Source organism: Pipistrellus kuhlii, unplaced genomic scaffold, assembly GCF_014108245.1.
Source record: "Pipistrellus kuhlii isolate mPipKuh1 unplaced genomic scaffold, mPipKuh1.p scaffold_m20_p_6, whole genome shotgun sequence".
NCBI classification, from domain to species: domain Eukaryota; kingdom Metazoa; phylum Chordata; class Mammalia; order Chiroptera; family Vespertilionidae; genus Pipistrellus; species Pipistrellus kuhlii.
Genome location: NW_023425562.1, coordinates 7,924,934 through 7,952,288, shown reverse-complemented (window position 1 = coordinate 7,952,288; position 27,355 = coordinate 7,924,934). Strand labels below are relative to the sequence as shown.

Genomic DNA, 27,355 nt, shown 5'->3' with positions numbered 1-27,355 from the left:
ACTTTTAAAGGACACCAACATCAGTAATGACAATTGCTCAGAGTTGGTCTGTTGGGGAAGCCAGGCAAGAGATGTGCCCTAATACTGGCCACCCTTTTGATTTGCTGACCAATATGAGCCCGTTTTTTTGAACAAAAGCTGCACTTACCTAATGCTGACACCAGGTGGCAGACGTGGCTTGCTCAAGCATGATTTTGCCACACTGCTAAAACTCAACATGTCTTTTAATTCTCAAGTGCCTCCTCTCACTGACCACAAAGCCCCCACGAGTCAGAGGCCTTACATGGAGTCCTGCGTGCCAACGACAGTGGGAGCACAAGGCTGCCGCCCAGCACCCAGAGAACAGAGCCACACCCCACCCTCCACAGCTCCACATGCCAGGAACGGCACAGCTCCTACAAATCAGATAAGGAAACAAACACCTCCTGATTCCCAGGGCTCTGATTAGTTCAGACACAGCAGGCTTGGCAAGACCGGGGGCAGAGAAATGTGGGGACACCGGCCTTCGGAAGAGGCTGTGGGCCTTGGGGGCAGGTAGAAAGGGCTGAAGTCCTGGCCAATGACGTGGGGTTCTCTCAGGGACTCCATGCCTCCAGCAGAGAGGATGTGGGTGTGTACAGTCTCACTCGATGTTGCTCCGGATGACAGGGAAGACCCATGCCCAGAAGTCACCGGGAGGCAGATAACAAGCTCAATACAGGGAGGACATTGTGAGCAACTGGATGGGACAGGTAACCTCATTACCCGTTCAGCTGGAGCTCTGGTCACAGTGTACAGACAGACTCCCTCACCTCCAGAGTTCCTCTTGTCTGGGGTCTGAAGACTCTGGGGTCAGTGGACCAACACCGTCCAGTGGCTTGCAGAGGGGAACACAATTGCTCAAACAGCACCGCCCTCAATGAGTGTGACTTCAGGCTCGAGGAGTCCTTGGTGCAGCAACTCACAGTGGGAGAGGGACGGTGGGCAGGGATAGGAAGCGAGAGGAAGGGGGCAATGGCCTGTGCCTTTGCTCAACACATGGATACCCTGGCCAAACCTCTGCTAAGGATCAGGGCCACAAGGCACACTTGGGAGCCCTGAGCATAGACCCACCTCCTCTGTGCACATGGAAGGGGGGGTGGGGGCATATTCTCACTCCCTCAAATTTAGACTACCTTCCCACACACAAGGGGACTGAAGAGCACCTAAAGATTCTTTCTGAAGACAAAGTCACAGTGTGGGGAAATGGCAAAACGAAGGAGGTTAAATATTCCCAGTGAGCATCTCACTAACGAAGCTCAGCTCATTAAAGCGCATACTTTCACTACCATCGGCGGGTGCAGCATTTCTGCCAAATTTGCCCTTGGAGAGCACAGGGGCCTCGAAACTGCCCTCCTGAGTAGGCCGGGCCAGTGCACAGGGGGAGAGTAAGAAGTGAGAGGAAGGGGGAAGCCAGAGAGAACGCTATCCACCTCCAAGAGGAAAAGCACTCTCCTCATTGGAAAGACCAGGTTCTGCTGAGCCACGTGATGATCTTAGTAAAAGGAAAGATGGTTGTAAAAGAGAAATTTTAATTTAAGCTGGGGGCTGGGGGTGGGGAGGGGAAATCTTAGGAGACAACATCATGATGTTTCTCAGGAGCAGGTAAATCGTGGCATTCTGCATTTTCTTTCAGCACAGGGATCACCTGAGATCCCACAGACAGGAGACAGGGAGAAGAAGAATCCAAAGACGTGTGCATCAGGTACACTCCGAAGTTCACCTGGGGACAGAGCAGCGGCAACGAGATGATTTTAGCAGCTGAAAACACTGGGTAAATAATGTGCAGCTGAAATTAAGTCACATCATTAAAGACATCCTGGGAAACCAGGGGAATCCTCATGGCAGACACCAAAGGCCCTCCTTCTAAAGGGTCCTTTCCCAAGTCACCCCATATTCTTTTTTAAATATATATATATATATATATATATATATATATATATATATATATAATTTATTTTTTTACAGAGAGGAAGAGAGGGGGATAGAGAGTTAGAAACATCGATGAGAGAGAATCATTGATCAGCTGCCTCCTGCACACCCCGCACTGGGGATGTGCCCACAACCAAGGTACATGCCCTTGACTGGAATCAAACCTGGGACCTTACAGTCCACAGGCTGACACTCTATCCACTGAGCCACACCAATTTCAGCCCATATTCTTCATGGCTGGGCCCATTCTGTTTCCTCCTTCCTGCCCAAAATGCCTTTCCCATGAGAATGTGTGATGCCAGTGAAATTCTCCAACTTGTCCAGAATAAAGATGAAAGGTCCAAAATGCAGTCTGATCGAGGCCTGCTGTCCACACCGGTGAGTCAATAAGAACCCTTTGGTGCAGGCGGCGTGCCCCCAGACCTGCTCATTCCTGTGATAACCTCAGTCGGCCACCTGCTCCCCATGTTCCAGTCCCCGGACGAGGGGCTGGGACAAATGAATTTCTTAAGGTTCGTGCACATGTGGGCGAAGAGTTCACAGGAACTCTATGCATTATCTTTGTAATTTTTCTGTAAATCTAAAACATATTCCAAATATTAAAAAATAAAAGATTTGTGCACATGAGAATTCTATGCCCTGATGCATCGTAGTGTTTGTGCCCACCCATCTCCTGGCAACACGGGGCAGGCTCAGGGCCCCTGTGCCCCTCGTTGAGACAGCAGCCTCAGCTGAGCAGACAGACCTGCTGGTATAACGCTCACGTGCAACCTCTCTGAAAACCGTTTCCACCCCGTGTCTGGAGGGAGATCGTGTCAATCAAATACGGTGAGACCAAACCCTGGTCTTGGAGAGACTCAGGGAGCAGGGCAGAACATTCTACCCTGACTTAACCTGCCAACGTGTGACTGGAGGGGATTCAACATTTGCATTGTTCCAGTTAATTTTCAAGAACTGCTCTGCGCAGCCTCACAGCTGTCTTGACTTCCTGGAATTCTTTGCAACCAAAAGGTTCTAATAGTGGAAATAAATAAGTTTAGCTTTTATAATCTGGGCCTCACACCAACAGCACTCGGTCATTTTCACCCTCATGAAGATGACTTACAAGCTTAGTACACTGAAATGTATCGACTGTTTCTATGCAGCTACTCTGTGCACCAGAAGTCATTTTACTCTGCATAAGAACTCTGCAGTGAATAAATAAATAAATAAATAAATACATAAAAATAAAAACTAAAAAAAGAACTCTGCAGTGGAGAAAAGAATAATTTAAAAATAAAATTACTCCACTTTTACTTATACTCCACATCTCTTCAACATGATTTGAGGGTATTAAAGATACACACAATGAGAGCCCCATACAAGGGAAGATACAGACAGAAAGAGAAGATAGGATGGTGCCACAGATGATGTCAGAACCTTAATGGTAGCCCACCAGCCTCTGAATGTTTTCTGCTTCTAAAAATTACTCCGCACTACGAGGGAGATAGTTCTGGAGTAGATAACACACCGGGATCTTAAAATGGGGTGCCATGCTTCGCAACCCTTCTTACCTTTCTTTCTCGGCTCTCCGAAAGCTTTTGGAAAACATCTTGGTTTCGTTGCCCGGTTTGCTGGTCGATGCAGATCATCTGGCACCTGTGACAGGGCCCCGACACCTGGGAGGCGAGGACAGACGAGACAGGGTGGTCGTGAAAGTGACCAGACCCCCGACTCCGCAGGGATGACTCTGGATCCAGAGGATTCGGGCTGACAAAGGCCGTCCCCGGGCCAATGTCAGACTCACAGAGAGATGCTGGATAGTCTACTCCTAACTGTGAGGAGCCAGAAAGCGGCACCCTTTCCTAGTGCCCCTGGGGAGTCAATCCGCAGTTGTGTCTCAGCTGGAAGGTTGCTGCTTCGGGGCTTTGCAGAGAAACAAGAGCGGTTGTGAATCTCTCTTGGGTGGTTACCAGGGAATGCTGAAGACACCTCCGGCAGAAAAAAACCAACTGAGGGAGGACTAACCGGGGAAATGAACAGCCACAGACCCAGCCCTGAGTCTCTGAAAGAACCCAGCAATTTCACTACCAGGGATTCAACACAAAAAAAAAGGAATCCGAAGTATAAGCACAGATTCTTATCCAAGGATATTTCTCACATTGGTTATCGTAGGGGAAATATGGCAGTAGAGGAGAATGGTTAAGCCAACCACACCACAAACATGACATATATCATGCAGGGTTTTTTGGTGTATGTGTGTGTTTTAAATATGTTGTTATTGATTTTTTTTTTTTTTTAGAGAGAGAGAGGAAGGCAGAGGGAGAGTCAGAAACATAGATCAGCTGCCTCCTGCATGCCTGCTACTGGGGATTGAGCCTGTAACCCAGGCATGACCAGGAATCAAATCAGTGACCTCTTGGGGCATGGGACAGTGCTCAATCCACTGGGCCACACTGGCTGGGCTTATACGGTTTTTAAAATTAACCTATAAAGGGCTTTAAATAAAATAGGAAATGTTTATTTTTACAACTGAAGTAAGCAGGAAACAAAATTACATGTGTATTCTTGTATGCATGTGTACTTTATATATGTACATATGTGCACATACACACACTCCATAAAACACACTACACAGCCTCTTACCAGGGGTCATACTTCTATTCTGGATGGTCCACCATGAGCACGAATTGCTTTTATAGAAAGAAAAATACCCCATAAATGTGAACGTTAAAAAAAAGAAAGAATGCAGGTTAACAGTGGCAAGATGCTCTTTCATTCCACACAGAAAAGGCACCAAGGTGCCTGGCCGGTATGATTCAGTTGGTTGAACATCGTCCCATGAACCAGGAGGTTGCTGGTTTGATTCCCAGTCAGGGCACATGCCTGGGTTGTGGGCTTGATCCCCAGTAGGGGGCGTGCAGAAGGCAGCCGATTGCTATTTCTCTCTCATTGATGTTCCTCTCTCTCTCTCCCTCTCAAAATCAATAAAAAAGAAAAGGAAAGTATGAAGCACACGTGGGCAAGCACAAAGTGATCACTGAAATGAGAAATACTCCGCTAACTCTGGGTATGCTCCGGCCTCTCCCTAGCACTCCAATTCTGGCTGCTGGGCATGAAGCCAGAGGAAACACCACCTCACTGTGGTACCAATGTCAAGACACCAAGCCTCACAAGCAGCTGGCAGGCGAGCCAAGAAGGAGTTCTGCCCGGTATTTGCCTTGGGGCGCTTGCAGACCATGACTTTGCCAGGCTTCATTCCCCACCCAGCTCCCTAGCTGGACTTGATAAGGAGTCCAGACATTATTTCCGAGAAGCCGAGCACAGGCCTGGTACTCCATCGTGCTCAGACGTGGACACTGTCATGACGATAACATGAGAAGCCCCGAGATAACTTCATACAACCGGCTGCTAACACAGCTGTTATTAACGGGACCTCAGGCCTCACTGGAGAACCAGCACATGGAGGGTGGATGACCCAGCCTCTGCCCCTCGTTGTTCCTCACCTTTCCTGACCATTCAGCACCTCCACAATCACTGAGCACTGACTCATTCAGCACCTCCACAATCACTGAGCACTGACTCATTCAGTACCTCACTGAGCACTGACTCATTCAACACCTCCACAATCACTGAGCACTGACTCATTCAGTACCTCACTGAGCACTGACTCATTCAACACCTCCACAATCACTGAGCACTGACTCATTCAGTACCTCACTGAGCACTGACTCATTCAGCACCTCCACAATCACTGAGCACTGACTCATTCAGCACCTCCACAATCACTGAGCACTGACTCATTCAGCACCTCCACAATCACTGAGCACTGACTCATTCAGTACCTCACTGAGCACTGACTCATTCAGTACCTCACTGAGCACTGACTCATCCAACACCTCCACAATCACTGAGCACTGACTCATTCAGCACCTCCACAATCACTGAGCACTGACTCATTCAGTACCTCACTGAGCACTGACTCATTCAGCACCTCCACAATCACTGACTCGGGCCAGGGTTCTAGGCCCTAGCCGTATGGTAGGGAACAACACAGATGTGGTCCCAGGCTTGTGTGCTCTGAAGGAATCAGTGGGCGCTGTGCAGAGTTGGCCACGTGGTGGGTCAGGAACACCCTTTGCAGGAGGGAACTTCTGAGCTGAGACCCTGCAGTCGCTGCTGAGAGAACGCGTCAGGCAGGAGGACCGCCTGGACGAAGGCCCTGAGGGAGGCAGGGAGGTTGCTTGTTCGGGGAGTGGAGAGAAGGTGGGGATGACAGGCAGAGGGCGGGCTGATGAGCTGGAAAGGCTGGTGGCGAGTTAGGAGGGAATGGTTTAGGTCTGGGGGATAGTGGGGGGCACCTTATGCTCCCGGAGCCTAGGGAGAAGGGGCATCCGGTAGCTTTGCCTCTGACTGCGAGCTCCTCCCTGCAAGGCGAGAAGCTGGAGCGCGGGGAGAAGGCGCAGTAGCCATTGCACGGATGGCCCACCAGCCATCGGAGGGCCTCCTCCACGAGCTTCAGACAGCCAAAGCCCACCGAGTTCAGCAGGACGAGCTTCTCAGAGTCACAGTATCCTAAGAATTTAAGCCTAGACATAATGACGGCGGGGCGGGGGGTGGGGGATGGGGGAGAGGCTCGCACTGAGCTCTCCATCCCCTGCATGGGGCACATTCTCTCTCGCCCCGGTGGGGAGAAAGGGTGGTCATTCCAACAGATGTCACCCACCCTCCTGCCGAGGGCTTCCCACCTGCCACCATCCCTGCCTCGGATTCCGACTCCCTGAGCAGCCCGTAAGGAAGGATGACAGGACTTCCCAGAACTCACCTGGAAATGCAAGGAACCCACTGAAATCGCCTCCCATTTCTCTTCTTCAAAAGCACTTGCTCCGCTGGTGATAATATTGGCACGGAAACGTGAGATGAGATCTCTCATCGGGAATGATTCCTCCCTTCCATTCTCATCACTATGGAAGACAGGCCAAAAAGGGAGAGGGGTGAGTGTGTGGAATTTTAGGGTGTTGTAGCAACTTAGTGATTCTACCACTCAAAACCCGACTTCATCACCTGTGCTCTGGCCTGAGGCCTGGATGACCAGAACACGCTTTTCCCATGAGGCCCAGCGGCCCCGACGTGGTAGATCTCAGTGGTCTCCCAGGGGATATGATCCACGTCGGGGAGAGGCCCACAAGGTGTGGTGCAAAGGGGGAGCAGATCTTTGTGTCAGACATGGAGGATTTTGGAAACCAGGTGAACAGAGGTTGAGTAAACGAACTGAGAAAATACCAGTTCTGCAAGGCGAGTTAGGGTATGGCCTTGAAAGAGTGTCAAGCTTACTTACCAAGACATCACACTCTCTGGCAATACTAAAACATCGTAAAGCAGCGTGGTTGATATTTATTTTCTGACTCCCTTCTGTTTGCAATTAGCTAGCATAGGCTACTTTTCTAATTCTCGTGCAAAGGTTTTGTTTACTGCCAGGAGGCCCCGTAAAATGGCTCCCTGCACCTCCCCACACTCCTCCCCCAAGGCAGAAAGCACTCAAACAGCGTCTGAAAGCTTGACAAGCAAGCGCACTGCTGTATGCCATCGTGTGGAGTTTAAGAACAGGAAAGTCCGGACACCGGTGGCCTTCAGTGGGGCTGGCTGAGAGGGGGAGAGGCAGCTTTCTGAGGCACTAGAAATGCTCTCCATTGACCTGGGGTGTTTCTACGGTATGCCCATCAGTAAAGCTCACTGAGCTGTGGAACTTAAGGATTTTGCACTTGGTTGTACTTCAACAAAAATATTTTTTAAATTAAGTTGGGAGAAACCCTTGAGTACGACGGGAGTTTTCCCTGAAGATGGGATTGAAAGGCTCTGGGGGAGGAAGGGGCCCACGGCTGTGTCCCAGTCCCCTTCCAACAGTGAGGGGGTGGGGAATGTTGGGAGCAGTGGGCAAGTCTAGCTTTGCTCCCAACCAAACAGCTCCCATGTGGACCTAGGAGGACCTCAGTGTTCTCATCCACAATGAGAGGGTTAGCACTTGCCCATCCTAAAATCCTTTTATTGTGTATTTGCCCTCATGGCTATAAACCTTCCTTCTGTGCTTCATAAAAGGGGAAGTGTCATGTCCGAAAGCTGCCCTGTCCACATGGACATGGCAGCAGCCAGAGACACATCAGCCCTGGGACTGCTCCTCTTACCTCTGCTCACCTGACCCATCCCCACTCCCACCCCCGTACCCCCCTCCCTCCCCCTCCCCGTCCCCAGGCACTAAACCAGCTGGTTGGGAACGTGGTTCCCTCCTGGTGGGAATCGGGCCTATCTCCCCTCCTACCTTTCTATACCCAGAACCCCAGGAAACCGCGGACCTGCTTCCCCCAGCGCACTGGGGACCTGGAGAGGAGGGCCACTCAGTGGAGCTACAACTCGGTGAACAACAAGTACCAGCCGTGCCCCACGTCTGCTCCCATGAGGGTGAGGGAGGCCACGGCAAGGGAACAGTGTGGTATGATTTTGCCAATGACTATCCTTCTCACAGTCTAGCTCTGTTGCAGTTACTACGCTGTACTTGTGCATTTCTGCAAGCGTGCACGCAGATGCCCGGGGGCATGTGGCACGTGGGAGGCACAGGAGTGCCGGCTCAGGTGCTGACAGGCGTGTGCACACCTCTCTCTGTCCCATGGACTAGGAAGGAGCAGCCCAGCTCTCTCACCACAGTGATTTCCCCCTAATTGTCTGATCACCTTGGATGGACAACAATTTCCTCTAGACAACAAGGGGGCTTGGACCAACCGAGACCCCTTGTAGAGCTGCTGACCTCTCACTGCTGCCAGGGCCCTTGGGAGAGCACCGGGCAGGTATGGACAGGCAGGGGTGCCGGTTCTGTCTGGTGGTACCAACAAGTCACACCTACAATCACAACTGTGAATGCTTCCTAACCACTTCTCTTCCCTCAGGAGGACTGCGGACATAGAGCAAGGCTCCTTGGGTACAGAGACAGTGGGAGGGTGGGCAATGAAATTAGATCAAGTTGGTAGAAATTCCATGATAGCAAATGATAAGGCATGGAATTTCTAGAAAAATGAGGCTTGGGCCAAAACTGGTTTGGCTCAGTGGATAGAGCATTGGGCTGTGGACTGAAAGGTCCCAGGTTCGATTCCAGTCAAGGGCATGTACTTGGTTGCAGACACATCCCCAGTAGGGGGTGTGCAGGAGGCAGCTGATGGATGATTCTCTCTCACTGATGTTTCTAACTCTCTACCCCTCTCTCTTTCTCTCTGTAAAAAGTCAATAAAATATATTTTAAATTAATAATAATAATAAAATAAATTAATGCATAATGCATTTTAAAAAATGAGACTTGGGGTTCTCTACTAAGCATTTTGAGGGCATCAAGAAGGACATTGGGAGGCAAAAGAGAATGATTTTAGGACCTGCACAGGTGAACCTACTTATTGATATATATTGGTCCTATATTGGAAGACAAATGACAAAACGATTCCTGAGGACTTCCCTAAGGGCTTGTGATTTCTCTGGTCTCATGAAGAGTCTGGGCTCCAGGACTGACTCTGGGGACTCTCTCCCCAGGTAGGTGCCAGGCTACCTGCAGGGCAAGTGGTTACACCTCGATGTTACTCCCAAAGTAAACAGCAAGTAGTAAGAGGATCTTTCTTACCTGGCACTTAATTGCCGCTGAAGTTCCAAAACACTGGATCTGTTTACCAGCAGATACTGGGCCTCATTCACCAGAGAAAGAGTGGCCTGAGTGCCAGCAGACTGCCCTGGAGGGATGGAGTGGGTATTTAGAAGAAGAGATCTGGAAACAGCCTTAGAGTCCACAGTGGACGACTGGGTAAAGAAGGTGTGGTACATGTAGACTACACCATGGAATATGGGTCAGCCATAAATAGAAGGAAATCTTGCCCCTTGTGATGCGTGGATGGGCCTGGAGGGCATTGTGTTAAGCGAACTAAGTCAGACTGAGAAAGACACATACCATATGGACTCACACACATGTGGAATCTAAAGAACAAAAGCTAAAACTATCTCCCAGATACAGAAAACAAACTGGTGGTTGCCCGAGGCAAAGGGTGGAGGTAAGCAAAATCTGTGAGAAAGGAAGGGGAGGGGGGTCAAAAGAGACAAATGTTCAGTTATAAAATAAATAAATCCTGGGATGTAATATGCAGCGTGGTGACTAGAGTTAATAATACTGTATTGCATAGTTGAAATTGCTAGAAGGGTAAATCTTTAAAATTCTCATTACAAGAAAAAACATTTTGTAACCGGGTGTGGTGATGGATGTTAACTAGGCTAACTGTGGCGATTACGTCACGATATATACAAATATTGGATCCAGATAAGTAGTTGAGTACACCTGAAACTAACCTGTTATATGTCAATTATACCTCAATTAAAGAATGTTAATGAAATTAAGTTTTTAATTTTTAAAGTAAAATAAAAGAAGAACTGCTTTCTTGGGCTGCAAATGAGTCATGCTCTATTGACCGCCATGTTTTAAAAGTAGAGACTATACCTACACGTGAAAAAGTGGTGCCCTTGAACTAGTACCAACTGTCTTAAATTGGCTCAAACCTCTCAAAAACAAAAAGAAAATGAGCTGGTAGAATACTCCACTACTTATATGAGAATAATAATAATAATAATAATAATAATAAAATGCTGCGGTGAAACTTGCAGCACTGACTTGGAGGCGACATTCCGAGGAGGAGAGATGGGCCTCGGGGGGAGCAGGGCTGGCCCGGACAGCAGGGGAACCAGGGCCTTCATGCGTACACAGGCCCAAGGAGCTCTCCTGAATTAGGGAAAGGCTGGTTTTTGCCCTTGGGAGAGTGTGAAATAATCGACTTCAGAAATAGATAATACAAGTTTAAAACTGCGGAAAGGGAAAGTAAAAGAGTGAAAGGAAGTATGAAATGTGCCCAGCACTGCTGGCAGCCCAAGCCCAGCTTCCACCTCCCATGGGGGGCCCGCCATCGCTGTCTTTATCCAAGATGCTGATGGAAAGGGTTGGCTGGGCCAAAGCCTGGTGAGCTTCCTGCATAACCGGGCCTGAGGACCCCGTTATACATGAGAAAGGACACTTCTAAGAGAGCCACCTTCCAGACCCTCCACTTCCAACGGCCCCCTTTGCTGCAAAGGCGCTGTCAGAGAAGGGGCACACCCCAGCCCCTCCACAAAAGGCCTTTCTCCCCTGCACAGAGGGCAGGCCACCCCGCCTGCGGGCACCCTGCCCCTGGGGGCCAGCAGTCTCCATGGCGGAAGACAAAAGCCCATTCAAAGCCCGCCTGTAGGTCAGATGGGCTGCCATTCTTGGCTCTCCACAAAGCTGTCACACCTGATTAAGTTGTCAAGTGACATGATTAAAGTCATCTCAGTGTGAGATCCCTGTGTCTCAGAAAAAGGGTTGAGTGACAGTAGGTCAACCAAGCGCCTTTCATCCCCAGCTCTTTATTCACTCAGATAAGGCTTTTCAGAAGAGAACGGCTGAACGCCAGCTCTGCTAGTCACAGGTGGCAGTTATTCATGAAAATGGGAGTCAATGGCGGGCAGCCCAGCCATCTCATCAAGAATTTGTTTTCAACTGTGTTTTCACTATCTTTGGAAATGTATAATACGTAAGTTGTTGCTTTGATCAACTGTATACTATTAGAAAATTGTGATAATTTAACCTATAAGAAATTTCCTAACACTTGGACTCTTATGATCACAGGAAACTCTACAAATGTTTATACATTCCAATCTATATAGCATCTTAATTTTAGTAAATATGATAGGTTGATCAAGGAAAGAGTTTCAAGCATAAAATATATAACACTGAGATACAACCCCATTAAAGAAGTAGAATGGAAATATAAGTTGAAGAAGAAAAAGGAAAGATATAAAATTTCTGACCATTAAAAGACAATTTGTATATATATATATTTTTTTTTTTGAATGTTCATGGAATCAAATCACTGTAGTATTGAGATTTTACTCACTAATGTTTAAAAGGATGACCTACGAGTTTTCATTTGAATGACCACACTTATAATTTGCTAGAAATAGCTCAGACCTCTACCCCCTGGCCCAGGCAGCTGAGTCCTCAGCCCCGTGAGAGCCCAGCAGGGTGGGGTAACAGGAAGTTCAGCAGGTGGGGCTGCTGCATGCCCCCAGGTTGACTTCAAGGAGAGGAGTGCTCCACCCAAGAAAGATGACACCTGTGGTGTCAGAGCGAGACACAGCCCAAGGATCCTGGCTGTCCCTTCAGCTCTCTCCCCAGAGCCACAAATCTCTCCTCACAAGACTGACTCTGCTCTGTACTCCCTCTGCCAGAGCCCAGGGTGAGTGGTTGCTGCCAAATTTGTGAGTGCTGGCTCTCTAAGAGGGCACCTGTGTCTCTAGCAGACTTCTGTCTTTCCTCAGAGGACAGAATCCCAGCTGCTTTTCACAGCCAGATGTCACACGGTGCCTCTTCCTGGCGCTGGTGCTCTGGGCTAGGAAGCCCCACATGTGGTTGAGACCCCAGGCTTCTCGGGGGAACCTCTGCAGCTTAGACATCCCTCCGGAATCTCAGCCACCAACCCTGGTGCTCACGGGACCAGCCCTTTCCGAGTCTAAATCCTTCCCACTAGTCTCCTGTGGCTTCTTCTGTAAATCCTTGGTTATATGACTTCTGATCAGCTAGTGTTCAGTTGGTTATCCAGACTGTTTTATAATTTAGTTGTCATTCCAGTTTGGTCCTGAGAGGAGGTACCTTCCATCTCTTCTGCAGCCAGTTTGGATTCTCCTTTAAACTCGTTTTTAAAATTTAGATGACAATGGAAAAATGTAGGAGGAGGTAATGTAGCTTTAAAAAAAATTCTTCTAAGGTGTACCAATGCAAAAATGTCTGAAGATCTGAGACCTGGACCGTCAGAGATTTCGCCTCCATAAATGGCATCCCTAAAGTGGAAACAGTCACCGGCTGGCACTCCCTGGTCCTGACTGCCCCGTGCAGGACACAGCGTTCTCCCTGTGCCCACCTCTGCCCCAGCCAGGCCCCCTGTCCCACCAGGACAGTGACAGCCCATCTCCTGCCCATCCCCTTCCTTCCTCTCCCTCTCCAGTGCCCCCTCCATACCTTGCCAGGAGTGTCTTTCTAATACACACAGCATCACAAAACTCCAGAGCTTCAAAATCTTCAGTGAGTGCCCACAACCACAAGCTAGCACGTCCTGACTCCTCAGCTGCACACTGAGCTGCTTGAAAATGGCCCGTTCCTCCCCTGAGGTGCTGCTAACACTCAAAGCACTTTCTTCTCCGCTGCCTCACTTCATCCTAACGGCAGCTTTTGGCAGGAAAACTGACAATCCTGTTGGAGACTAAGTAGCTGAGATCAGCAGAAGTGGAGGCCCCAAGGAGTTGCTAAGGTCTCATGCCATGTGGAGATGGAGCCAAGGCCAAAACTCCGGGTCTTCTGAGGACTCGGCAAGCTACCAATGTTTTCATTTAACAAAACGGAAGTTTGGCCGAAACCGGTGCGGCTCAGTGAATAGAGCGTCAGCCTGCAGACTGAAGGGTCCCAGGTTCGATTCCGGTCAAGGGCATGTACCTTGGTTGCGAGCACATCCCCAGTGGGGGGAGGTGCAGGAGGCAGCTGATCGATGTTTCTCTCTCATCAATGTTTCTAACTCTCTATCTCTCTCCCTTCCTCTCTGTAAAAAAGCGATAAAATATATATATTTAAAAACAACACAGAAGTGTGCTTCCAAATGTGCATGGCTGAGGCAGAGGGCTGAGCAGAGGCCAAGCAATGGTCTGGGACCCCACCCCGGCCTATCGGGCTTCTCAGGAGCTACACCTGGGTCCTGCTGACCTGGGGCCACAGGGTCCTCTCTGCCGGAGGCAGGCCGCCCCACTGTCTGTACGTGAGCAAGCTGCCCTGTGACTCCGCGTCACGGGCTGACCTGGGCGCATGCAAAGGTAAGCCTGAGTCCCTGTGCCCTGAGAACAACCCCGAACGCCATACCTTTGCCGCGGCTCTTCTTCGCGTTTCGTTGAAAGTCCGAACTTTGTTTGATCAAGTGACACGAGCGGCCCAGAAACCTTGACAACCAGCTTGAAATTTTTTCTCCACAATCATAAGTTTTTACCCTGACCAAAAAAATAAATAAAAGAAATGGTAAATGTTATTTCGTATTATTTAGTAACAATTTAAATGGCAAAATAATATAATATCCTATATAATAAAAAGGCTAATATGCAAATAAACCAAATGGCAGAATGACCGGTCATGATGACGTGCACTGACCACCAGGGGGCAGTCACTCAACGCAGGAGCTGCCCCCTGGTGATCAGTGAACTCCCACAGGGGGAGCACTGCTCAGCCAGAAGCAGGGGTCACTGAAGGCAAGCACAGTGGCAGTGGCTTCCAAACTGTGAAAGGGTACAGGCTGGGCTGAGGGGGACCCTGCCAAGTGCATGAATTTCGTGCACCGAGCCTCTATTTGTATAATAATCATTGAGCCCCAGCCAGAAGGAAGCCTAGAGTGGCAGGCGTTCTTAGGAACCTGCAGGGAGCTTTCCAAGGCACAGCAAGACCTGAGACCTGGGCTTGTGCAGAGCTTTAAGATCAGATAAAAGAGTTTAGAGGTTCCTCTTGAAAAACCTACTTTAAGTTATAGCCACTGAGAAAACAACCTTAGAATCTCGGACTTTCCAGAGCATTACCTTGCTCTAAGAAGCCCTCGCACCCAGACATGTGTCTTGGTGTTTTCCGATGGGCCTGACTATAGTCTTTCCCCTCACAGCCATCCCTCATGGGCTGACATGTTGGCTTGTGAAAGAACACCACTGGGCCTATAAATCACCAATGTAAGTACATTTATTGATCTTTAAAAAAAAAAAAAAAAAAAAAAAAAAAAAAAAAAAAACAACTCTGCAATCTTCTAGAATTTTTAAATAGAATTCCAAATTTAAACGTTTTCTAATCTGCACATCACCAGAATTGATAAGGAAGAATTGCTAACATCTTACCCTGGGACTATAAGACCGCTATTATTGAAAACCTATCTCATCCTTAATTTTCACTCAGAAGAATGGTTGCCTTTCTTTTCTAGAAAGGGGAGAGAAGAAGGAAACCTCACCTTGTAGCACCTTCTCTCTGGTGCTTTGAGCGATTGCACTAATTCCATTTTCATTCTATTAAGTTCTCACAGTTCCTAGCTTAACCTCTATGGGCCTAAAAGCTTTATTACCCAGAAAAATGGAATCCCCCTTCAGACGCAGCTCAATGAAAGGCAAAACCAGGGACGAGCTGGTGAAGTGACTACAGCTGCTCCTAAATGGCTGTCTCTCTCTCTCTCTCTCTCTCTCTCTCTCTCTCTCTCTCTCTCTCTCTCTCTCCCTCCCTCCCTCCCTCCCTCCCTGAGATTTACAGCGGTGACGGGCAAAAATGCCTACCCGAGACTCGGTGCCCTCAGTTGTGTGTTCCGGTGAACATTTCCTGGCACAGCACGGTGGAAGGATGCCCACTGTGCTGGCTCTCAGCTCCAGGATGGCCCCGTGCCCATGGCGCTGAGCTGTGCCCAGCAGGATCATCACACTGCACCTGCACCTGCATACCTTTCCTGAAGTGCAGCCCTTCATCACCCAGGGGCCCTACACCTGTGAGCCCAATTCAGATACAGCTTTATTATTCCACAGGTCATTCCATGAGGCAGAGCAGAAGTAAATGCAGTCAATGCCACGCCGGGCAGTATCACCATCGCCATCGACTGAGCACAAACACCCATGAATGAGCTTATTGTGTCAAATAATAGACAATTAGCAGTTTAAAAGCCTTCTCTAAATAAATCCTAGTACACTGCTCCAGTTAACTGTTTTAGTATTGGGGAGTAAATTGGTGGGGTATCAGATGGACTAAGTAGGTTTCCACAATCAGAAAATTTGCTCCTGCACATGTTTTGGGGCCCATGTTAGACTTGATAGTCAATATATTCAATAAATAGATCTATAAACATTCATAATAAGAAATAAAATAGAAATGCTCTTATTGCATTCCACTATCCACATTTCCTAGAATTTAGCCAATGATTTTTCATCAGTAACTCAGATTAGGCCATCATCCACAACTGTATGAAGTGTAATTGATGGGTTATCACCTGAAAAATTATACAACCTGAGAGACATGACATACCCTCAGGCTCCACATCCAATCCATCAGTTGGGCCAGGTGGTCTACCTCCAGGATAGATACTTGACACCCACCTGGTTTCCTGACCCTTCGCCTTGTCTCAGCTGGCCTTCTCACTTGCACCCTCACCAGCTTCCAACTATTCTATGCCCATAGCCAGTCTTTTCAAAATACAAATCAGGTCCCTACCCTCACCGCTCTACAGTAGCCACCCCACCCAAGCCCCTCCATGCCTCCTCTGAACGGTTCCTGGCTCACTATGCCTCCCCCACAGCCTGTTTCAGGTTGTGCAGGAAGCAGCAAAGCCTGAGCCCCAATTGGCATTAGCGGCATTAGCAGGAGGGACTAAAGACAAAGGTTGGGTAACAGTCCATGCTAAGGAGAAGAATGCAGCCGGACAAGCAGCGAGGGAGGGCTGACTCTGTGGGAGGCCAGGTGCCTCTCTGAGAGAAGGGCTTTTCAGCAGAGACCCGGGGGCAGTGAGACTGAGGGAGCTGAGGGAGTGAGCCCCCTGGAGGTATATTAGGGGAAGAGCATTCCAAGCAGAGGAAACAGGAGGGCAAAGCCCTGAGAGGGAGCCAGGGCAGTGAGCAGAGTGCGGAGTGCGCCATGGGGAGTGGCAGATGGAGGACTCAGCAGAGGACTCGTCCCCTCCTGCCACCTGCAGGTGGACCTGAGATTTCCCCCGCTGCAGCCTCACCTGTCCGCACAGACCTTGCTCTGGCAAATCGGAGCCCATTCACCGGTTTCCTCAAGAGGCACCTCTATAGGCTCCATTCCTGATGGGCAAAGGGTAGAGAGAAACTTGTTACCAAGCAAAAAGAGCAACTATGTACATTGAAGTCTGTTGTTAGGAAATTTACAAGAATCTTAATGCCCCTGGAAACTGGTTGGATCAAATATGTGTCTGGGTCTTGGAAATCTAACACAATGATTCTCTTCAGCCTGATCCGTGCCCAGCAGCTGTGCATTGAGCGTAGTTAGCAGGGACCCTGCCGTGGGCAGCCACATCCACAGTCCCCGGAACACTGTAAATCCCTTTGGAAGTTTTCTCTACCTCTGGGAGACTCCACATCCCAAAGTCATTGTTCTCTGAGCTACCTAAAACTCTTTAAAAACAGGCAGGCAGGCGTGAAGACTCATTCTGCAAAGATATCAGCACAGAGTGTCAGCTCTTACAGCCCTTGGAAGTCAGCATCAAATTAGATTCCTACACCAAACATCACTACTTCAAAGAGTCTGTTATGCCAATGGGTTGAGAAGCTATTTTTTAATTGTTATAGATACATCATACATATAAAGGAGTATATAACACCTGTAACAGGTTAAAGAATAGCATTAACACTGATCTATACACTACTCAGAGAATAGAAAGTGAAATAATCCACTCAAATCTTTTTTGTGTATTATCCTGGGTACCTGAACGTGAACAAAAAAAGTACAATAAAAGAAGTAATATATCAATCTCACTAATAAAAATAGATATATGATATCTAATACTAAAAAAAAAATCAGCAATCCAACTTATCAACAAATTATTGCCAACTAGTGTTTTCTCTACCCCAAGAATGAAAGAATACTTCGGTATTGGACAGTCTGCTAATGTAAGACATTACACTCATAGAATATAGGAGAAAAATATAACCAACAGTTGCAGAAAAAATATCCAATAAGAAATGACTGCCAAAACTGGTTTGGCTCAGTGGATAGAGAGTCAGCCTGCGGACTGAAAGGTCCCAGGTTCGATTCTGGGCAAGGGCATGTACATTGGTTGTGGGCACATCCCCGGTAGCGGGTGTGCAAGAGGCAGCTGGTCGATGTTTCTCTCTCGTCGACATTTCTAGCTCTCTATCTCTCTCCCTTCCTCGCCCTTCCTCTCTGTAAATAAATAAATAAATAAATAAATAAATAAATAAATAAAATATATTTTTTTTAAAAAAAAGAAACTATCATTTTAGAAGACAATATGCCAATTTGCATAGAACATGTGACAAAATCTTCAGATCAACTAACAGAAATTCAGAAAAAATTCTGGGTAAAACATTGATATATAAAAATCAGTATAGTTTCTATATGGCATTCATAACCAATTTAATAGAAAAATAATAATATTCAAAATACTCAAACTATTATATATCCAAAAATGTGCAGAAAATTTCTGGAAAATATTATTAAATTTTTGGAGTAAGAAGTTTTTTTGTTTGTTTTTTTAAATATAATTTATTGATTTTTTTTTTTTTTTTTTTTTTTTACAGAGAGGAAGGGAGAGGGATAGAGAGTTAGAAACATCGATGAGAGAGAGTCATCTATCAGCTGCCTCTTGCACACCCCCTACTGGGGATATGCCCGCAACCAAGGTACATGCCCTTGACCGGAATCGAACCCGGGACCCTTCAGTCCCCAAGCCGATGCTCTATCCATTGAGCCAAACCGGTCTCAGCTGGAGTAAGAAGTTTTAAATGAAGAGAAATACTATCTATAATAATAAAAGCATAATATGCTAATTAGACCAGACAGCTGAATGACCTTCTGGACGTCCTTCCAGAAAACCTTCCTATGAAGCCGTGGCAGTGGGGGCCGAGGCATGAGCAGTTAGGGGCGATCAGGCAAGCAGGCAGATCGGGAAGGCAGGCAGAAGGGTTAGGGGTGATCAAGCAGGCAGGCAGAGGGGTTAGGGGTGATCAGGCAGGCAGGCAGGCAAGCAGTTAGGAGCTAGCTGTCCCAGATTGCGAGAGGGATATCCTACTGATGGTTTAAGCCTGATCTCACAGGTGGTTAAAGTCAAACCTACTTTTGTGTCTACCCTTCTCCACCCCCCCAACCCCCCCACCCCCACCGTATGCACTGTTTGCTTTCATTCTCTCTGCTGGCTTTTATTATAGACTGGTAGTATACATAAAATTATAAATCAGCTCTGTCCTATGGAACTTTTTGTGATGGAGGAATATTCATTCTCTGCAGGATCAGGCCTAAACCATTAGTTAGACATCCCCTGAGAGGTCCAGGATTTCAAGAGAGTGCAGGCTGGACTGAGAGACGCCCCCTCCCATGCACGAATTTCATGCATTGGGCCTCTAGTTTATATATAAAAGACAATATTATATTACATAAATTCTCCTGAACTGAATATATGGCACTACAATCAAAATATAATTACAAATATATAATTGCAAAATTCATGTGCTATTCAACACTGTAGCCACTAGCCACAATTTAAATTAACCAAAATTAAATAAAATTTAGAATTCAGTTCTCTTGTCCGGCTGGCCACATTTCAGGTGTTCAGTAGCCACATGTGACTGGTGGCTACCAAACGGACAATATAGAGAATGCATATTCCACCATCACAGGAAGTTCCCCTGGACAGAGCTGATCTGTGACTTTATGTATGAAAATCTAAGAAAGGCCAGTAGAGAATGAAAGTATGCAGTGCATACAGGAGCAGGGTGGAGGAGGGTAGAGACAAAAGTAGGCTTGCCTTCAACCACCTCAGGAGGCAGTGGGACTGACCCAACAGGTCCTGAAATTCGGGTTTCTTTATGATTTTCAAAAACGGCAAGGATGTGCAAAGAATGAAGGCCGGCACTTGAGCGCTTACGAGATTGTACCTAAGTGCCTGGCGCCACCGTGGCATTCTTTTGAGTTAATAAAGCTGTTGTCATAACCATGTCCTGCCTGTCTTTTTCCACACAGTCATAAGCCTACTTTCACCCACCCTGTATGATGATGACTGAAGGGCATAAAAGGAATGTAAGTGAAAAAGCTCGTCACGTAATTCCAGAAGTCACGCCTCTTTAGTTTCTGAATGGACCCTCAGGTCTTCACCTTTCCCCAGAAAATTCCCACAACACGAGAGGAACACGCTTCCTGTTGTCTCTACGAGGCCTTGTTTCATTTTCGGATCCCTTCAATATCTGGTGGAGGAAAAGCCCTATCTTCCTTCCACGTGAGCATCGAGGCCCCTCTGGCAGCTGCGTGGTGAAAAGGAACCCGTTTTCGCACCTTTGGCTCTAACGACCATGATCTTCTGCTGCAGGTCGATGCAGGGCTGGACCAGGCACAGCCGCGGCTCCTGCTTCTGACTCAGGCAAATGCCGTTGTGGTTCACAACCATCCAGCTCCGGTCGTACAGCAGCCCTCGGGGTCCCACAGGCCACTGTGTCACCTAAACAGAAAGGGAAGCGAGTGGTAGGCCAGGTTCTCCTCGACAATGACCTTCGCATTGTTGGGCAGTGGCTGCACACCGCCGGCTAAACCTCAGGGACTCAGCACATACTCCTGAAGGAAGAACGGGAGGGAGAGAAGAAAGTCAATGAAGAGGACAGCACAAAGGACCTGGACACCTTCCACTCACCCTGCACACCCGACCTTCTCCAATTCAACCCGTTTCTTCAGTAGGTAAGGCATGTGCAGTACAACACCCAAATCCTCCTCACCACCACCCCACTCTTTGCCCCCATGTCTTTCTTTCTGTTCCTCCAATGGACCAGGCTCCTTCTCACCTCGGGGTCTCCTCATAGGCTGTTCCCTCTGCCTGGAATGCTCTTCCCCCTCTTTCCGTATGCCTGACTCCCAGGTCTCCGGTTAAATGTCCCCTCTTCAAGAAGCCTTTCCTGCCGCCTCCAAATACAGTCTAAGTACACCACTGCAGTGGACTGTCTGTGTCACCCCAGAATTCATGTTACTCCCAAGGTAAAGTTGTTGGGAGGTGGAGCCTGTAGGAGGTGACTCGGTCACAAGGGTAGGGCTCTCATGAATGGGATTAGCGCCCTTTTCACAGAGGCCCAGAGAGCTCCCTCACCCCCGTGATAGGACACAGCAGGAAGGCAGCTGTCTGTGAACCAAGAAGCGGACGCTCACAGGGCAACACATCCACCTGTGCCTTCACGTTGGACGTCAAGCCTCCAGACGGTGAGAAATAATGTCTGTTGTTCATGAGCCACCCGGTTCACAGGTTTGCTATAGCTGCCTCAATGGACTACGTCACCCACCCACTGGGATTTTCTCTCTGGCATCCCCACCTTCGCCGTCTTGGCCTTCATCAGCAGTGTCATTCCACTCCTTGGGTGGTGTTTGGCCTCTGTCTGTTTCCCTCCTGAGACAGTCCCCCCACTGTGCCCCACCACCACCAGGGAAGGAACCGTTCCCACTTTGCTCATCACCGCCCACCAGGTTCTGCCCCACCGCCTGGCAGGTAGCAGGTGCTCAGGTGGTCAGCTTTGGAAGGAGCAGAGGGATGGAAGACCTTGAGCAAGGTACGAAACCCCTCTGAGATTCGGTGTCCCCATCTGCGAGGTGGAATACTAACTGCTGCCCGCGCTGCTGTGCGATGCAGCTGTCCCACGGAACGGGACCCATCTCTGAAGAGACAGGCCCGGTGCACAAGGGCACGTGGAGTCCCACCTGCCTCCGTTTTGAAGTGGAGGTGAACTTGCTTGATTTTTGTTTTGTTTTGTTTTTTCAACAATAAAATTTAAAGAGAGAGAGAGAGAGAGAGAGAGAGAGAGAGAGAGAGAGAGAGAGAGAGAGAGAGAGAGGGAGGGAGGGAGGGAGGGAGGGAGGGAGGGAGGGAGGGAGGAAGGAAGAAAGGAAGGAAGGAAGGAAGGAAGGAAGGAAGGAAGGAAGGAAGGAAGGAAGGAAGGAAGGAAGGAAGGAAGAAAGAAAACATGTTTCTACAATAGTCCTGATAACCATCAAGTTGACTGATGGTGACTGACTTACTTTCCTCTCTGTTGGTTTCCTATTCTTTTTGGACTCTGCCTTCTTTGTTTTGTTCTTTATTTCTTTCTTTCACATGTTTAATCTGGGACATCTCATCATTCTGTATATCCGCCCCGCAGGTAGTCTGAGTCGTGGCTTCAACTATGGGCTTCAAAGGGCTGAGGAAACTGGGCTGTTCCTTCATGTTTATGGTTCAGCCTAGAAGGCGGGCTGTGTGGGGCACCCCCGAGAAGCAGGTGACACACAGCCCTGACCCCCGTCTGTCTCCCCAAGAGCCAGGGAGCCTGTCACCCCAGAGGTGGACCTGGGCCTGAGACGTGGACACACAGAGATGACAAAGGCGGACTCACTTGGGCCACTGCTGGGGGTGCCATGGTAGGTGCCCCCGTCTCCCAGCTCAGTGACCCCAGGCAGAGTTCACTTCCACGGGGAGGGCTGAGGGGGGCACATCGCATAAGGAGTTCAAGCCCCTGCTCTGCCCTGTTCGTAGGTGACCTGGGAAAGTGCTCGGCCTCAGTGGCCTTCCAGCTCCATCTTTACAAAATGGGGATGATCCTCCCGTGCGCCTCATGTTGTTGTTTCAAGCATCGAATGAAACCAGGCACCTAAAAGGCCTCCTTAGGGAGTCAGCCCATGCACTCGCTGAGAGTTGTATCCACAGTTATTAACAGAAAGCAGGCAGGCCCTAGCCCGTTTGGCTCAGTGGATAGAGCGTCCTCCTGAGGACTGAAGGGTCCTGGTTCAATTCTGGTCAAGGGCACATGCCCGGGTTGTGGGCTCCATCCCCAGTAGGGGGCATGCAGGAGGCAGCTGACCGATGATTCTCTCGTCATTGATCTTTCTCTCTCTCTCCCTCTCCCTTCCTCTCTGACACCAATAAAGAAACACATTATTTAAAAAACAAAAAACAGGAAGCAGGCATTCACCACTCAGGGTCGCCTCCAGGGTCCCCGCAAGCAGGCAGAGCCATGTTGGACAGTCAGCCCAAACCAAGAAAGGCAGACAGAATGGCTCTTAATACACCACCGTACTCTGACCTGGAGTGGGATTTTCTGCATGTTTTTTCATATTCTGACCTTTTTTCTGCACTTTGTCCAAAACACACACCCACATTATAAACAAAAAAAGAAGCACCCTCCGTCCTGCCATGAAGACCTTACCTCAAACGCAGCGCAGGACTTGATGGGGTAGAGGAAGAGGTTGGTAACGACATGTGGCCCGAGGCCCTCACCCGGGTCTGCTGCCGCCGTCTCCGGAGGGGCCTGCAGGGGCCTGGTGGCCCCCAGCGGTGAGTGCCCACGCACAGCACCCAGAGCAGGGGGCCAGGCATTCCCGGCCCCGGAGGCTGTGGGGGTGTCTTCCGGAGGAGAGGGACTAGGTCTGTGCCCGGTGGCGGGCATGGTGGACACGGTGGCAGGCACGGTGGTGGACACAGTGGTGGGCACAGTGGTGGGCACAGTGGTGGGCACAGTGGTGGGCACAGTGGCGGGCACAGTGGTGGGCACAGTGGCGGTCACGGTGGTGGACACAGTGGCAGGCACAGTGGCGGGCACAGTGGCGGGCACAGTGGCGGGCACAGTGGTGGACACGGTGGTAGACACAGTGGTGGACACAGTGGCAGGCACAGTGGCGGGCACGGTGGCGGGCACAGTGGCGGGCACAGTGGTGGACACGGTGGTAGACACAGTGGTGGACACAGTGGCAGGCACAGTGGCGGGCACAGTGGTAGACACAGTGGCGGGCACGGTGGTGGACACAGTGGCAGGCACAGTGGCGGGCACAGTGGTGGACACAGTGGCGGGCACGGTGGTGGACACAGTGGCAGGCACAGTGGCGGGCACGGTGGCAGGCACGGTGGTAGACACAGTGGCGGGCACGGTGGTAGACACAGTGGCGGGCACGGTGGTGGGCACGGTGGTAGACACAGTGGTGGGCACAGTGGCGGGCACAGTGGTAGACACAGTGGTGGGCACAGTGGCGGGCACAGTGGTAGACACAGTGGCGGGCACGGTGGTGGGCACGGTAGCAGGCACAGTGGTGGACACAGTGGCGGGCACAGTGGTAGACACAGTGGCGGGCACGGTGGTGGGCACGGTAGCAGGCACAGTGGTAGACACAGTGGTGGGCACAGTGGCGGGCACAGTGGTAGACACAGTGGCGGGCACGGTGGTGGGCACGGTGGCGGGCACAGTGGTGGACACAGTGGCGGGCACGGTGGTGGACACAGTGGTGGACACAGTGGCGGGCACGGTGGTGGGCACAGTGGTGGACACAGTGGTGGGCACAGTGGCAGGCACAGTGGCGGGCACAGTGGCAGGCACAGTGGTGGGCACAGTGGCGGGCACAGTGGTGGGCACAGTGGTAGACACAGTGGCGGGCACGGTGGTAGACACAGTGGCGGGCACGGTGGTAGACACAGTGGCGGGCACGGTGGTAGGCACAGTGGCGGGCACAGTGGTGGACACAGTGGTGGGCACGGTGGCGGACACAGTGGCGGGCACGGTGGTAGACACAGTGGCGGGCACGGTGGTGGACACAGTGGCGGGCACGGTGGTAGACACAGTGGCGGGCACAGTGGTGGACACAGTGGTGGGCACGGTGGCGGACACAGTGGCGGGCACGGTGGTAGACACAGTGGCGGGCACGGTGGTAGACACAGTGGCGGGCACAGTGGTGGGCACGGTGGCGGGCACAGTGCTCTGAGCCTCGGTCTCTGCTGGTGCGGTGCCAGCCTCCCCAGGGGCGGCCCGAGGACCAGGCTGGCTACTCTGGGGGCGCAGCCGGGTGGCGATGATGAACCTGAGAAAGGCTTGGGCGTCCTCCAGCGTGGACATGTATCCAAACGAAATCCGCACGGACCCCGTCGGCTGCCCATCCACGAGGTCCACATCGTCTCCACAGACGTGACCAGCCTGGAAGAGGAGGGAACCGAGTCAGCAGCTCCTCACAGATAGATGTTGCTCATCTTGCGAAATAAACGGAGCGGGGAGGGAGGGGGGAGGAGGGAGGAGGGAGAAGGGAGGGGGGAGGAGGGAAGAGGGAGGAGGGAGGAGGGAGGAGGGAGGAGGGAGGAGGGAGGAGGGAGGAGGGAGGGGGGAGGGGGGAGGGGGAAGGGGGAGGAGGGAGGAGGGAGGAGGGAGAAGCTCTGATGGATGCGGAATGCCCCTGGGAGGGTCCCCTCCTCACTCAGCCCAGGACAAGGGGACTCCAGCTGGAGATGTTTACCCTGATCGGGCTGGGCCCTCTGTAAGAGCATGTTCCCACGCATGCTCGCCCCCTGTCAGAACCCCTCTTCAGCCTTGACATGTTGCCTTCACAGTAAAAAAATGGCTTCCATGGAGATACCCTCCTGCAGCATTTTCCTGCTTGTTGATCCGTTTCCTTTGCACAGCCAAGTGGTGGGCTTAGAAGGTGAATCCGAGCCCACCCCACACCAGGCCGGCCTCCAGGATTCCTGGGGGTGCCACCTGGGGTGCTGCTGGCATGCGTTCGGGCCACGGGGCCTGACACCCACCTGGAGGTGCTTCTTGACCATGTCGTCGCTGAGGCCCAGGTGCCGCTGGCAGGCGCCCGTGTTGCAGAAGCAGCCGGTGCGCAGCTGGATGTTGAAGAGGCTGGCCATCTTCTCCACCTGCGGGCGGGACGGGACACGGAGCCCGGTGAGGAACGGCCGGCGTTACTCAGTGACGCTGTCCCAGGCCACTCTCTGGACCTCCCTTTCCGAACAATAAAATGAAAACAGGAGCCTGCCAGTGTGCCCTAAAGGGCCATGATCTTCTCAAGTTTACGGAACGCATTGTATAAGAGGCTACCGATCATTAAGGTGGATCCAGTGGGATACAGATGGATGCCTGAGGAAAGAGAAAGTATCGCCCTGGCCAGGTCGCTTGATTGGTTAGACTCAAGGCAGTTAGACTAACCCTCAGAGTGTCATCCCACTACACCAAGGCCAGGGGTTCAATCCCCAGTCAGGACACATACAAGAATCAACCAATGAATGCATAAATAAGTGGAACAACAAACCTCTCTCTCTCTCTCTCTCTCGCCCCCACCCCCTCCTTTCAAAAACAATACTTTTTAAAAAAAAAATTTAGGCCAAAATTCCAAGTTAGGGCCCATTCATTTCAAGCGAGATGATTAAGCACAGAACCCGAGTGCAGCTGCCACGTGGGCAGCCCTCGCACCCTCCGCCACGGGGTTGACCCCAGAGCAGGCCCAGCTGAGCTACCACCCTGAGCAGCCCCGCCTGGGCCCACAGCCCGTACTGAAGACATGACTGTGTTGACCCTGTGTGTTACCCGTTTGCTTGTCATAATGCCCTGACTCTGGGCTGAATCCCAGAACCGCTGCTCAATCCAGAAGCTCCCAGGTATTTTCCCATTTCCCTGGCGGCGCTGGGAGGTGACTCCCATTCACTCAAGACACGCAGGCAGGGTTAGCATGAGGGACCTTTGTCCCAGCTCTCCCGCTGTGGGCCAAGGGCTCCATGCCTCTGAGGGCCTGGAAGCCCAGTGAGGGGTCTCAGCCCCGGGAACTGGGGTTAAACTCAGAGGAGTCACCTAGCTGCGTTCAGGGAGACAAATACAGCTGGAGCAGTGGGGTAAGCCCTGGAAACTTTCCTCCCTGGGAAGTCACGTGTTGGGTCACCAGAGCAGCCAGGAGGATACGGCGCCCTCTGCAGACCACAGGTCACCTGGGCCAGCCCGGGCCCCAGCTGGGGAATGCTGGCAATGGTGCGTACCTCTCTTGTCAAGACCATGGCTGTCTCCCCTGGACTATCAGAATGAGAAGAAGCTATTCTCTGGGCTGAACCAAGAGGCCTCCGAAAACAACTCCACTCCTTAGTCCTGAGGAGCAAGCAGCTCAGTGATGTGGAAACCCAGTCATGATATCTCAGGAATCTGAGAGGAGACGTCTGGCCAAACCCATTCCCAGGGTCGGAGGAAGGGATTCTTTGCAAGTTGCGCCCTCTGGTGGACATTCTGAGAACAGCGCTCTAGTAAGGGATTCGGGGCGATGGTGCCCCTAGGGGAGCGCATCACTCTCCCAACTCCAACTCCCGCCACCACTCAATCAGAAGTCACCCATCGCTGCCTTCTCCCCACCCACTCCTCGTTATCACTGCTGCGCAACAAGCCACCCACACCTGGTGGAATAAAACAACCATTTTACTGTGCTCTCAGCTACAGTGGGTCAGGAACTGAGAAAGGGCACTGAGGAGGTGACCTGACCCTGATTCTTCATTTCTCAAGTCTCGGTTGGGAGGACTCAAAAGCTGGGAGTGAGGTGGCATGGGATGCTGGAATTGCCTGGGGACTGGCTTCCTCATGCGTGTGCCTGGCCTCCCCGGCTAGGCGGGCTCAAACTCGCACTGCCACCATCGAGTGCCTACCCTCAGCCTCTCCCCGCCTGTAATGCTCCTTCAGGTGACCACCAGCTGCCACGTCTGAGTGCTTGGTGTGGCTTTGGACTCTTTCAGAGACTGGCCAGTGACCAGCTTACTCAACTGTGGCAAGAATGCAAGCAGCTCCTGGTCTACAGACCCCT

The 27,355-nt window shown here is 50.6% G+C and overlaps 1 protein-coding gene across 8 annotated transcripts in view; it reads right to left on the bottom strand.

The window, feature by feature from the left end:
- Window positions 1-1,532: 1,532 nt before the first annotated feature.
- The window catches only part of MOCOS (molybdenum cofactor sulfurase), a 41,860-nt gene continuing 16,037 nt past the window's right edge, over window positions 1,533-27,355 (bottom strand). For 2 of the 8 annotated variants that reach the window (XM_045574321.1, XM_045574324.1), the window contains 9 exons: window positions 25,323-25,439; window positions 22,969-24,720; window positions 20,090-20,252; window positions 16,788-16,866; window positions 13,922-14,046; window positions 9,587-9,692; window positions 6,755-6,893; window positions 3,504-3,608; window positions 1,533-1,741 (listed from right to left, as the gene is read on the bottom strand). In XM_045574321.1, coding sequence (XP_045430277.1) covers window positions 1,589-1,741; window positions 3,504-3,608; window positions 6,755-6,893; window positions 9,587-9,692; window positions 13,922-14,046; window positions 16,788-16,866; window positions 20,090-20,252; window positions 22,969-24,720; window positions 25,323-25,439 — 2,739 coding nt within the window. In that variant the 3' untranslated portion in view covers window positions 1,533-1,588. Of the gene's footprint in view, window positions 1,742-3,503; window positions 3,609-6,754; window positions 6,894-6,919; window positions 7,201-9,586; window positions 9,693-13,921; window positions 14,047-16,787; window positions 16,867-20,089; window positions 20,253-22,968; window positions 24,721-25,322; window positions 25,440-27,355 lie in introns of those variants that run through there. The other 6 variants (XR_006740254.1, XM_045574322.1, XR_006740256.1 and 3 more) reach the window with 6 other exon arrangements.